This window comes from Ursus arctos, chromosome X, assembly GCF_023065955.2.
Source record: "Ursus arctos isolate Adak ecotype North America chromosome X, UrsArc2.0, whole genome shotgun sequence".
Classification (NCBI taxonomy): Eukaryota; Metazoa; Chordata; class Mammalia; order Carnivora; family Ursidae; genus Ursus; species Ursus arctos.
Window position 1 is genome coordinate 106,124,255 of NC_079873.1, and position 14,363 is coordinate 106,138,617.

General features: G+C 41.8%; 1 protein-coding gene across 6 annotated transcripts in view; it reads right to left on the reverse strand.

The window, feature by feature from the left end:
- Nucleotides 1-14,363, reverse strand: part of MTM1 (myotubularin 1) — a 95,191-nt gene that overhangs the window by 12,716 nt on the left and 68,112 nt on the right. For all 6 annotated transcript variants that reach the window (XM_026487500.4, XM_044379861.3, XM_057314615.1 and 3 more), the window contains 4 exons: nt 11,328-11,516; nt 7,356-7,541; nt 1,107-1,313; nt 18-110 (listed from right to left, as the gene is read on the reverse strand). In XM_026487500.4, the coding sequence (XP_026343285.1) occupies nt 18-110; nt 1,107-1,313; nt 7,356-7,541; nt 11,328-11,516 (675 nt within the window). The remainder of the gene's footprint in view (nt 1-17; nt 111-1,106; nt 1,314-7,355; nt 7,542-11,327; nt 11,517-14,363) is intronic.

Consider the following 14,363-nt stretch of genomic DNA (forward strand, 5'->3'; position numbering starts at 1 on the left):
TTGTACATATCCCTTACCTGTTTTGACATCTGCCACACACAATCAATAAACTGGAGAAAAATAGGAGATCGGTCAGCGTCGGCATGGTTTTTATCACCATGACCTATTCTCTGAAATGAATGGATGAAGACGATTTGTTTTCATTTATGGGTACAAAACTGAGAAAGCACATATAACCTACAAAATGTGACAATACAACCTATCAATCCGCTTTCCAAATGCCAAGTTTCTCAGATAGTAAATGGTGTATGTTTTTCCTTGGCAATATAGAAATGTGCAAAGGTTCTGAAATAATGGAAATCAAGTATAAGCATCTATAACATCCCAATCCAAGCGGCAAAGCATCATCGCATTCACAGCTATTTCTACCAGCAGCTGCAGGTAGACCGGGTCAGCTCGGCCTGTAGTTAGGTTAGCTAAGGGACCAACCCTCAAGTCCGAAGCCTTGAAATCATATCCAAAACGGTTTGGTTATTAGTAAGTGAAGTTCCTTCTCTCTGACAAATAAGACAAAAGCCTCACCATTTATTTTTATTAACAATGATTCTTTCTGCTTGGAAATGTTATGCTTTCCTCCCTCTGGCCCTCCCCCTGCTTGTGCTTGTGTGTGTTCTCTCTCTCAAATAAATAATCAATCTTTTTTTTTAAGGCTTTTTCAAAGGATATCTGGAAACAAGACCTGGAAATATAAATTTTAATAGGTTCTCTTAATTTTCAAAATGTGCCTCAGAGAATCATCATCATCATCATCATCATCATAAAGGCCCGACTAAGAGTCTAGCACCTCTGTGAAGTGTATCTGGCTCTAATGGCTATAATAGCAGCTGAGAAAGAATGGTCATCCTATCTTCCTTCTTTCACACAATTTCAATTTAAACATTTCTACGCAGGCTCCTGGTAGGACTTTCAAGTCAAACTGTAAATAGTGCAGATGGATAAACCTGTCTCCTAGAACAACTTTCACTACCCCCAAGGAATTGCACACACTTTTCATCTGACTCCTCAGATTTTCTTTTCAAAAGCAAATATATAGCTTAACAACTAGTCTTTCAATTTCAAATGGCAGTGATGTGACATTTAAGAAGTAGGCTTTATTGTTCACTTACGGATGCAAATTTGTGTCCAAAACTTATCCATTCTTTTTGAACCAATATTTCAAACCCCTCGATGCTCCGATAGTAACTGTCCAGCATCAGCATGGCCAGGGACGTCAGCTGGGCGGTCCTGTCCCACCCGTCGCTGCAGTGCACGAGCACCGAGCTCTTCCCTGAAGAAACTTTGTCTGCTACTTGAATGGCTCCCGTCAAAACAAGCTGGCAAAGAAAAATGTGCGATTGATTAGTAGGTAGCTGGAAAATACAGCTGAAATTTGCAAGGATCGTTTTTAACCCCAGAAAAGGTCATGTTTTCAAAAACTGCTACTGTCTGTAACAGAAAGACTTCTGCAAATGGAACAGCAGGAGCTGTGGGGCCTGCTGGTCTTCCTCTGGGGCAATGCCGTTCCAGTGAGAATAGTTATTTAAAAAAAAAAAAACAACAATGCACACAAAGCCGAACTGCATTTCAAATTCATTTTCGTGCATGTGATTACGTTAAGGTACTGCGGGCTGTCATAGCCAACTACCACAGCCTGTGGCTTTACCAACAGGAATGTATTGTCTTGCTAAAAGTCCAAGACCAACGTGGGGGCAGGGCCAGGCTCCCTCTGAAGGCTCTAGGGAAGGACCTGTTCCAGAAATTCTCATAGCTTCTGGTAAAGTTCCCTGACTTGTGGCAGCAAAATTCCAGTCTTCACGTGGTGTTTTCTCTGTGCCTGTGTCTCTGTGTCCAAATTTCCCCTTTGCATAAGGACACCAGTCTTACTGGATTAGGGGCCCACCCTACTCCAGTATGACCTCATCTTAACTCATCGCATCTGCAAGGACCTTAGTTCTTTTTTTCTTAATTATAATAATATTTTTTTTAAAGATTTTATTTATTTATTCGACAGAGATAGAGACAGCCAGCGAGAGAGGGAACACAAGCAGGGGGAGTGGGAGAGGAAGAAGCAGGCTCATAGCAGAGGAGCCTGATGTGGGGCTCGATCCCAGAACGCCGGGATCACGCCCTGAGCCGAAGGCAGACGCTTAACCGCTGTGCCACCCAGGCGCCCCTATAATAATATTTTTTATTATATTATATTAGTCACCATACAGTACATCCCTGGTTTTTGATGTAAAGTTCCATGATTCATTAGTTGCGTATAACACCCAGTACACCATGCAACACATGCCCTCCTTACTACCCATCACTGGCCTATCCCATTCCCCCGCCCCCCTCCCCTCTGAAGCCCTCAGTTTGTTTCTCAGAGTCCTTAGTTCTAAAAAGGTCACACTCTGAGGTACTGGGGGGGTAAGGGTTTCAGTATATGAAATTTGGGGGGAGGGAATTCAATTCAACCCATAGCAGTGATCATTTTAGAAAAATCACTGGCCCAAAAGATCCAGTCTAGATCTTAAAGGCCTGATATAATGGAAATCACCTTCTAGCCTTTATTATTTTTTTTACCAACTACTCTTTATTGAGTACATTCCATATAATAGGCATATCAATACATATTTTACAAGCACTTTATTATTTATCAGTTATGACAGTCCAATATTTTGTTACTGTAATCTCCTTTTGCCATTGAACATAGTAAAGATGTTCACATACTGGGAATTGTGAAGTGGCTCTTTGAATTTTACGAGTGAGATAAAATCCACCTCACTGGTGAGATACAGTCATTTCAGTATGAACAGGCAAATTCATATATCCAGACTCACTCTAAGTTTAAGACAACTCTTTTTTTTATAATATTTTTTATTATATTATGTTAGTCACCATACAGTACATCCCTGGTTTCTGATGTAAAGTTCCATGATTCGTTACTTGCGTATAACACCCAGCGCACCATGCAATACGTGCCCTCCTTACTACCCATCACCAGCCTATCCCATTTCCCCAACCCCCTCCCCCCTGAAGCCCTCAGTTTGTTTCCCAGAGTCCATAGTCTCTCATGGTTCATTCCCCCTTCTGTTTACCCCCCCCCTTTCTTCTTCCCTTTCTTCTCCTACCGATCTTCCTACTTCTTATGTTCCGTAAATGAGTGAAACCATATGATAATTGTCTTTCTCTGCTTGACTTATTTCACTTAGCATTCTAGCCTTTAAATTGACAAAATATGAACTCTTCTATGGCTCATAAATAGAATACTCAGGTCAAGATAAATTGATGGCCTTCTAGTAAACCTTTGAGACTTAGAAATACTACTAAATGTATGTATACAAAGAGTTATTGCTAGGATGTCCTTTTTGGATGATTTAGGTATTTATGGAGTTATCCCTTATGACGCAGAGACTTTACCCAGCAGGAGTGTGCAGTTTGATAAGACTGCATAAACACATACAGCCGCACAGGCATCATCACAAGCCAGCTGCAGAGCGCTTCCATCACCCACGAAAAGTCTCGTGTGCCATCTGAGGTCAACCCCGGCTCCCACCCTCAGGCCCCAGCAGCCACTGATTTGTTTTCTGTCTCCACAGTTCTGCATTTTCCAGAAATGCCCTCTAAATGGTATCATTTGATAGGTGGTCTTCTTTCACTTAGCATCACGCTTGTAAGGTGCACGCACGTTGTAGCCTGCATCGGTACGTCCTTCCTTTTTACAGCCAAGACGTATTCCATGGTATGGACAGGTCCCATTTAATTATCCACCCCTTCGCTGATCGACACTGGTTATTTCTAGCATTTGGTTACCATGAATGACGCTGCTGTGAACTTTTGCACACAAAGATTTGTAGGGACTTAAGTTTTCATTTCTCTTGGGTAAATACCAAAGAGTGAAATGGTTGGATCATTCAGTAAATGTATGTTTATTAAACTTTTTAGGAAACTGCTCAGTTGTTTCCAAAAGTAGTTGGACCATTTCACATTGCCACTGTCAGTGTATGAGGACTCCATCTCTTCATGTGCTCATCGGCCATTCACGTACGTGAAGCCATTTCTGGAGCTCCCCAAATCCCAACAGCTCTGCAACAGTCACGTATTATGCTTGTTTTCACGGACTGGAGGCAAAGTCAGACTAAGTGAAAGATCTGGTATAGAGAAGTTTAAAGACACGTACTTTTGGTTAGGTTTTGAAACTTGATTTACTTATTTTTTGTAAGTAAGCTCTACGCCCAATGTGGGGCTTGAACTCATGACCCCACTATCAAGAGTCACACACTCCACCGACTGAGCCAGCCAGGCGCCTCTGAAGATACGTACTTTCGTTATTTTGACATAAACAGTAACTGCAGATAAGTGGACAAAGTAGTGCCGAGAAGGACAGGTGAGGGGGCCTGACGCCACTACAATTATTCGTACAGAAGTCGTTGCTTTTAAACTGACTAGAGCAGCTTCCGCTCCTTAAGCATTTTAAGTATCTCCTCAAACTCTGTTTACAATTTTAATTTGAGGCACTTCTGAAGAAAGGGCTGTTGAGCAGCAACGGTAACGCAGCAGATCACACGGATTCAACTTCAGGAAGCCGAGCTGCTGGTCGCACAGAGGGCGACTTCACTCCAGACACTTCCCTTATCACGAAAAAGGGTTGCAGTCTCAGCCTGTTATCTTTCAAAATACTAGATGTTTTCCAATAAAGTATGAATCCCACCATTGCTTCTCGACAGGAATGCTGCTAGTTATCTAATGAAATGAAATCAGATTTTCAAAATCATCACAGGAAACTGTTAAATAATCAGATGGACTTGTGACTGGCGGCGGGGGGAGCAGTATGTGGCACGCTGGCTCAAGGGCCTGAGGCCTGGGTTTGAAACCTCCTACCACCACTTTTGACATGTCACACACTGAGCCAGTCACAGAACCGTGGTTCCTTTCTCTTTGAAGCAAGGGGAGAAAAGGTATCCCCACCACAGCTTGTCTTGGCCAAAAAGAAAGAATCCCCATAAAGTGATGACACGGGGCATGGGTTCAACGAATGCTGGCTGCCGGCTAGCCGCCTTCTAAGAAAAACAAAATAACAGATCCCTTTCAAACAGGAAGGGCTATAGGGCAGAGTGCTGAAAAGGACAGAAAGAAAACGTAAGCTCCAGAAACCACAGAGACATTCTACCCTGTTGGGGCTCTGCTGATGGACTAGAATGAGGATACGGGACATATGCCAAGGCAGTGGTGGTCTCCTCGCTTGCAAAGCTTGCCCTGTTTTGCACAGAGTGGTGGGACCATTTCGCAGATTAGTGGTGGCCATGCCATGTGTCTATCAGCAGTCTTGGGGCTGCAAAAGAGTGTGCGAGGCTGAATAACGGGTCAACCAAAGATGTTCAGGTCCTAGCCCTTGTAAATCTGTGAATACTGCCTTGTATGGTAACAGACTTTGCAGGTAGTATCAAGATAATGACTTTGGGTTGGAGGTGTTATCCTGGATTACGCAAGTGGGCCCTAAATTACATCCCATGTATTCTGGTAAGAAGGAGCAGAGGGAGACTTCAAAGACAGAAGGCAATGGGATCACAGAAGCAGAGACTGAAGCGATGTGGCCATAGCCCAGGAATGCTAGCAGCCACCTGAAGCTGGAAAAGGCAAGGAACAGATTCTCCCCTAGAGCTTCCAGAAGGAGCACAGCCCAAATGTGCCCCCCACCTCCAATTCCCACCCGATTTTCAAGGTCCAGCTCAAGGCTACCCATATCTCCACTCCCGTCTTCTACCACGATGTGACTTATGCCCGAGAAGCCCTGAGTCAGAGGTCGTTAACGTATCCATCTGGGCTCCCCAGTTACACCTGGCCTCCTCAGAGAACACTGACAGTTTCCTTCATTTCTTTTGTATCTACCTCTCTTTGGACAAACCTATAAAAATTTACAGGGGCCTTTTATAGCATTTTCCATATTCTGTAGGTCCTAACTTCCATACTGCATCTCACGCAGATGGCCTTGACTAATTTCCTCAGATATCTGAGCCATTGAAGAAGACCTACTTCTGACCAGTCTCTCTCCTATCTAGCTCAGAGTAGGAGTCTACGCTTCCCAAGTAGGCCTCACCCAGGCATGTTCCTGGGCTTTTGTCCAGACTGCTTCATTCTCTAGAATGGGTCCCCTCATGCCTTCTGCTTTCAAGCCCCACCAAGTCCCAAAGGCCCTGTTCCTCCCACTGCCCTTGCCATGAAGTCTTGCTGGCACTTCACACACTGCACCGTGGAGCATTAGCTTTCTCGTCACACGTGCATGTCACCTCTTCAACCGTACGAACCTCCTTAAAGGCAGGAAGTACGTCTCATACCTTTTTCCATTCATAGGGTCTAGCACGATGCTTTGCCTTATAAGAGTGCGATACTTTCTAAAAATAAACATTTTATTTTAGGGTAGTTTTAGATTTAGAGAAAAGTTATAAAGGTACTAGAGAAAGTCTGCATATACTTGACCCAGTTTCTCCTATCACAGACACCCCATGATGGTATATGGTGAATTTGCCACAACCTGTGAACCAATACTGACATGTTATTAAATTATTAATAAACTTACTAACTTATTTTTAATAGAGTCCATACTTTATTCAGGTCTCCTTAGTTTTTACCCAGTGTCCTTTTTCTAATCCAGGATCCCATCCAGGACCCCACATTACCTTAGCTGTTACAATTAATTGGTTTTGCCATTCATTTTTGAGAGTGACAAATTAAGAAAAAAATGAAAGTTAGACAGGCCAAATAAAAATATGATTCCTATCAAATTTAAAAGTAAAATTTGACTAGAAAACACTTTATATTATTATTCCACTTATTTAAAGTAGGCTTTTTGTTTGTTTACACAACAAAACGGTACTTTCTAAAGGTGTTACTTCCCTCAGATAGCTTCAAGTACTTTAAAGACTGGAGGTTTTTGATGCTTTTATCAAGATGAAGGACTGAACATCAAGATGAAGGATTGAACATAATCGAAGCACAAAGTTCATTCTTGAAAGTAAGTCAATTTGAGATTAGTTTCAATATAAACAATCTGTCCCTAGGTCCTTGAGGGTCATACCCAGTAACAGTGGATAATAAATTGGCTGTTTCTAAACAAACCCGCATGAAAGACCGAACTTACTTACTACTGACAAGATGGAAAGTGACATCTCTACAAACTCTCAAACTGCTCTGGAGTGATGCTGTGAAATCTTTAACCTAGGGGAAGCTATTATGAAGAGGTACAAAACTGTCAAATGTAGAACTCTATATGACAAATATCGCATCTCTCACTGCTCAATTTTAAAATTGAAGGAATGAAAAAAGATTCCTGTTCCACTAAAAAAGGACTTCCTTGTTTAGATGCGTACATCTTTTTTTCAAAATATACTTGCCTTGATATGTTCTAACCAATGAGTAGACTCCAAACTGGACAACCAGTGAGATTCTTCCACATTAGGATAAACAATGTCTTTGACTTTTTTTAAAGATTCCCGCATAACATGAATGTTATGGATGTCTAAGAAGAAAAGTTCGGCGTTATGATATGCGTCATCACTTTCATATCCTCCTCCTGTTGCCTGAGAAACAGCAAGACATGCAAACAGTCAGTTGGGTTTTCTATTTCATCAGTAACTCACAAATATTTCAAGTTATTGGTCCTCAACCTAAAACCTTCCAGCTTGGATGCATTGATTGACGTGACCTGACTTCCCATCCAACACTGAGCTTCGAAAACATCAGTCACTCTGAGCTCGAAAGAAACCAGCCGGCTGGTAATTTCCTGGGGATCTGTATTTGCAAGAAAAAAATCACTTCAAAATGTTCCATAATTACTAGCTCTTCTTCTGGGTCTGGAAAGGCAAGAGCGGTTCTCAAGGGTCCTTTTCCTCTATCGATTTTGTAGCAGCACTCTTCGGCAGCAGGGGCGGGGGGAGCGGCACTGACTCTAACAGCGCTCAGCTTCAGCCCCTCTTTGCTCTGTGATTTGAGGCAAGGCACTCAACCTCTCTGAGCCTCAGTGTTCCCTCCTACAGAACAGGAGATAGCACTGGGTAGGCTAAACAGGATTAAAAGGAGTCATACTAACACCAGCTGCCACTTAGCGAGCCCCCGTGATGTCTTGCTTTACATCATTTTATCTAATTTTTACGGCAATGCCACCAGATAGGTATTCCTATCCCCATTTTGTCAATTAGGAGAGATGCTATTTAACTTTCCCCGAAGTCACACAGTCATCAGAAGTCCAAGTGCCTGAGTTCAAGGCCCAGACCTTTTCTAGTGTACCATGACCACCTGTATGCCATGCAAACACCAGGGATGAAGAGCTGCACTGTGCCGAGAAGGCCCTCAAAGAGCAAAAGGTTTCAAGCGGAGACAAGCTGGTCATCATCTAACAAGGCGAGGAGCAACTTGCCAGGGTAGGCATTAGTTCCCCTTCCCGGCAGGGTGAAGATACCCATTTTCCATGTAAAGCAAAAGAAATGGAATGGAAGGAACCTGGTGGCATTCTGCTTCATGTTTTAAAATGCCATGGAACATGTGGCCTCTGGCCCTTTAAGAAAAAGTTAAGTAATTCAGAGACTTGCCAAGAAAGCAACTTCTCCAAGCTGAAATGGAAGGGGAAGACATTGGACAAATGTGCTGTTGCTACATTTTGCCTCTTTTCTTATTTATTATAATAGAAAGAATACCTAACCTGTAACTCAGAACAGAAGGGCCAATGCATCCTATGGTTTTTTTCCAGGGTTAGTCACACAGGTTTCCTGCGAGATAGAAGTAACGTAACCACCTGAATTTCAAACCTAAAGACCTATGTACAAGCCAAAGGTCTTGGTCTTCACAGACTCTAGGTAAGAAAATAGGTTTTATTTAAAAATATATTTTTAAAGCTTGTCACAAACAGCATTAAGTAGACAATACACATTCAACCTTGCTGTTTTGTAAAAAGTTATTAGCTAATGAATAAACAGATAAGCCCTATTTCCCTCTTCTTGGTTATCCGTGCCTCAGGGTATAAACACCTGGTGGCTCTGATCAGAGGCCGACAGAGGTGTTCTTGTCCACCTGGCAGTCACTTCCATAAACTCCAGGCACAAGGCCTGGGAGCAAATAGCAAGCCTAAGTTTTGCCAGAGCTGAAAGCCTCCGATGCAATGACAAGTCACCCTCCCATGGATGACCTGCTTCTTTACCCGGTGTGGGTTTTAAATAGTTACAGTGATTTCAAAGACATTCTCAATGCTGGAGTTTCTTTCGTAAATAATTGAAGATAGTATGCAGAAAAATAAAAAGCAAAACATACTTATTGCTCCTTGCCAAAGCAAAGACAGACATTAATGCAGCTCCACTTTAACTCATAACAGTGGACTGCTGCAAAATTGAAGTCGCCTGGTGCTAGGGCTTATCTATGCCTGGGTTTTGTCTGTTTACTCTACAATGGTGTAATGTTGCTTATTACCTGGGGGGGGGGTGTAAATTTCTAAATATCCGCAAGGGAGGAACGATCAAGTCTAAAGAGAACACAAGTCAGAAGGGTAAAAATCAATTAGCCAAGCATAGATTAAGTTCCCAAAAGTTCAAATTCTCCATCTCTGCTTAGTTTTGAAGTCTTTTCAGTTTCCTTCTCTTCAACAAAAAGGAACAACCCTGATTATCTAGTACAACGACATAAAGGTTCAAGGGCCTGTTGCTATGGATATAGATGACTAGGGGAGAGACAGCTGAGGGAGGAGGGAACGGGAGCTTGGTTTTTAAAGAATGCTGCAGAGATCTTTAAAGCCTAGGTTTTTTCCCTTAATTTTTTCCTTCCCTTCATTCCTAAGAGCACTAGTAACACAGGCATATTTCCTGAGTGTTAAAAAGGCATTCAATAAATCTATGGCTGGGAAGCTGGAGGGAAAAAAAAAGATTCTACTGCTCTCACAATAAGCTTTAAAGTTATATGATGAAGGTAATCATTTTATACATTTTCGTATTTTAAAATAATCTTTCTAAATACCTCATTTTAATGTTACATCTTATCTATTTCAGGCTAAATATATACATGCAAATATTGTGTTTTATACACGTTTTCAACTCTAAAATATATATATGAGGGATGGAACAGAAATATCTAACATTACAAATAATGCAAGAAGATATTCATCTTTAGACTTAATTTCCTAAATGCTTTACTTCTACTTCCTAATTTACTCATCGACAACACTTCCTGATTGTTTTACGTATAATTTCAAATCATCTCCATTACTGAAACAAAAATCAACTGCAATGACAGAGAGCTGGCCCAAGAGCACACGGGGAGCAGAGCGGACTCCACAGATGTGAATGTGTAAGACGCATGATCCGTGTGCAAATAATTGTGAGCAGAGCCGGAAACGACGCCGTTTTTACACACTCTTCCATTTAGGAAGCTGCTGCATCTCTCTGTGCTACTTGAGGACTTGTTGGGCTTTCAGGTTCTTGTCTTGTGCTATGAATAATTGAAGATGCCAGAAAAGTGACCTCGGGATAAGCAAAGTATTCACGATGATGAAATTGAAGCCTACAGCTGATGAGAAACAGGAAATCTGAAAGGCTGAACAGTGGTGAGCACCTCAGGGCAGGCCCACTGCGAGCACTTGCAAGTGGCAGCTGGCAGTAATGGGAGAGCAAGAAACGAAACAAAAAGGAGAAGTCGAATGTAAAAAGCATAATAATCCGGGGCTGTCCAGTGTACAGGCAAACGACCTTATACCATGGAAGCTTCTGAAAGCAACGCTATCCAGTCACCGATGTTCACAGTGATGACCCCGATCCACTTGGGGGCACTCGGCATACTCTGCTTAAGAAGGCCAGGAAGACAACGGAGACGGATTTTCTTTGAAAACAATAACATGGTGTGCGCGTGACTCTAAAATCCATGTACAGAGATCTACTCACTTATTGAATAATCTTCTATAAATTAGAAGACCCACTCATAAGGAGAGTGAAGAGACCATCTGGATAAAGCTACAGATTGAGGATTTTAACAATTCTGGTGCCGCACAACGAACTCCTCGTAGATGCTTCAGCACTGTGTACATCAAGAGGGTTCAAGAATAGCTTAAAGGGCTGCAAAGAGACTCCAGCTTCCGCCAAAATTGAAGTTCATTACAGTTCTATACTCACCTAATTCACCTAAAGGTTATTCTCATTACTTTCAAGACCAATTTTGTGATTAAAACGACTTCCTACCTCAGCAAACAAGTTTTTTCCCACTTCAACTAAGTTGAACTATTAATGTAAGCCCGTGTGTTGACACACCATGCAAAAACATTTACGTGAAGCATGGCACGCCACACATAAGACAAGCCAAGTGTCAAGACAAGTGTCACTAAATATACTCACCTTGTTGGCCACTGCATTTACATTGGGTCTTGCATCATAGATTGTGAGTTTAGAAATTTGTCTGTTGGTCTCCCTGATAACATCGAGATACTTCTCATCATCTTTATTCCGTTTACCACTCATACCAACAAGGGGCTGACTGCAACGCACGATGACCGTCTTATTTTCTGGATGAATCCATGACAGCACCTATGATGAGTTCAGAAACTTTAAGCTATCGAGAAAAAAACAAATCTCAAGACCATTAGAAATATAAAAAAAATAAAGCACTAACACTCATGATGAAGTGAGTCTGATTTGGCTAAAATGGAATACTTGCTCACCTGTGATTTCACGGTGTGTGCCTAGCAACACACATTTAATGATGACTATTCAGAGACAACTAGAATAACCAATTGTTTTACTAGTCTTTTTTTAATTAGGACCACATCTCGTAGAGGTTAAATGCTTACCTAAAAAAAAAAAAGCTCTATCACTTAAAGGAAATAAAAAGCTTCTGATACTACTTCAGTTCTGTAGCCTGCCCCGGATTTCTCAGACAGAAACGAGCTTTAGCAAGAAGTGAGACGTAAAAGAAATCACCGCTGTTACAATGTGTTTCTATACCAACTCACTTCTAAAGATCATCTCCCCAACAGTCTTAATTCTAGAATATCACACAGTGGGGAGAAAAACCCAAGGGAAGCAAGGGGAAAAAAAAGCTCTCAGGATGACTGCAGAGCTGCCAGAGTTCCCACAATGAAGCTTGGAGAGCTGCGCTTTGCACACAAGCCTAGCACGGGGGCTACCTGGTTTCCAAGCTCACGGTGCAGGAGAAACAACACCTGTAATACAATAAAAACTGTAGAACTATCCACTTTAAGTGGGTGAATTGTTTGGTAGGCAAATTAGCTCTCAAAGCTGTTAAAAAAAAAAAGGGGGAGCCAGGAGGTGAGCGTGGTGGGCAATAGTGTGGGCTCTGGGGGAGGAACATCTCTGCCGTGGCTGTAATCTGGGCACGGAGCTCACAGCCTCTGTCCCTCCCCTCTCCTCCTTCATCAAATGGGGGGGAATATGACTCCATGGCCCCGCTGGGAGGGTGATCGAAGAACACATGTAAAGTACATTCCAGGGACAGGCCAGGTGGCCTGTGAAGTCAGATATGGAAAACTGTGAAAAGCAGATACAAGAACCGAAGAAGCTCACTTAGTACAAGGCCAAATGCACTGTCATCTCTGAAGTCACCCCCTCCATGATGATAAATGATAAGCACTGATGTTCATAAAAACTTATGTGCATAATAGTGACAACAGGTTAGTGAGAAAAGATTATACGATGGCGTGAATCAATACTCATTCACTGAGTCTTTGCGCCATGCCAGAGACACATAAAACAACACCGTGGCCCCTAAGAATCCAAAGGCTCAGACCTGGGAAGCCCTGGGACAAGCACTGGCTCTCCTGGACCTCCATTTTCTAACCAACAACGTGGAGGTGACACCAGCCCCACCTGCCTCCTATGGCCCTTGCTTCAAGACAGATAAGAGACTGGAGATCCCTTTTAATGCACGTATGTATATATTTTTAATTTCTCAGGTTCATTGAGATATAAATGATCTACAACACTGTGTAAGTTTAAGCTGTACAACATGTTGATTTGATATAAGATCACTTTTAAAAGAGCAGACTTCTACACATACAAGAGGCTCATTATTTGATAAACACCTGCACCAACTTTAAATTTAAATCAGGTCCTAGGCAAGAAACTGCCGTGTGCCACTACCAGTGCCCTCCCTCCCTGCACCCCTCTTTTCTCTGCCTGGGAGATTTAAGGCTGGAATCACCACGCCATTAAGAAATGCTACTCTTGTAAGCTGTTTTGCTTCTTCCTTTCTTTTTCTTTTGGGATCTCGACCACCTTCTTTAAAAGGATGTTGCTGTTTGGCTCACAGGTATAAAGAATGGTCACTCCACAATACCAACTACCATGAATGCTTTCAAAGTATATGGTACTATATTAGGTTGTTCCAATTAAGGTTAGTTTCTAGAAGCCATAGACAGTTAAGGACATATGCACATATTTAGCCGCCAAAAGATGTTGATTGCAGCACTGTTTATAACAGTGAAAGATGAAAAGGAACCCAGATGTCTCACAACAGAAAACGGATATGATACACTATGGTGCGCACACTCCCCAGCGTGTAAAGTTCTTTCCAAGAGGATACTATGCAGAGAAAGTGTACTGAGGCACAAATTACAGAATAATTTCATTTTTTTCAAATAAAAATATGTTTGCATAGAAGGAAGTCTGGAAGGACATAGACCAAAATGTTACCTGTGGTTCTCACTAGGTGGCAGACTCCTTTTTGCTTACCAGCATTTTGTAAAATGTCTAAAATAACTATGTATTACTTACATGTTAAGGACTTCTATAACTTTAAGACAAACCTGTCTGAGAACACAGGAATGTATATGAGAACACATGTATGCGTTACTGGGAACACTGATGCATGTGGATCATTTCGTTATTCAATGATATCTTATAATTGTTCATGTCCTATTTATGCACACAATAACGAGAGTGCTTTTGCATCAATTCTTTTTGTATTTTTATATGGGCTTTTAAAAAAGAACTGAATATCAAATATTAATGATTTCACATTAAAAGCAAATACATTTTCTGGGGTATAGTCAAGAGTCAGGTGGTTAGAAGGTATATCAGAAAGAGAACATTATCTACTATTAAATATTCTTAAGCATGGTAATCTATAAAGATACAGACATGATGGAGAGCTTAGCCTTCATTTTATTAGGAAAAATAAAGGCAGATTGGGGGCCATTATGAAGAAAGAAGGATCAATAAAATGGCTAAATAAGTAAGAAGTTAAGCATTCTATTGGCTCTATGGCAGACTCTCGTCCACTCAGGATAGTGGAGACTAGTAGGTCCAAATGGCAGCTGAGCACAATGGACTGGGCACAGTTGTTTCATCTCCTCTCCTGCCCCAAATCCCAAGAAATTCACATACACACACTCACACACACACGCTTGACATGGT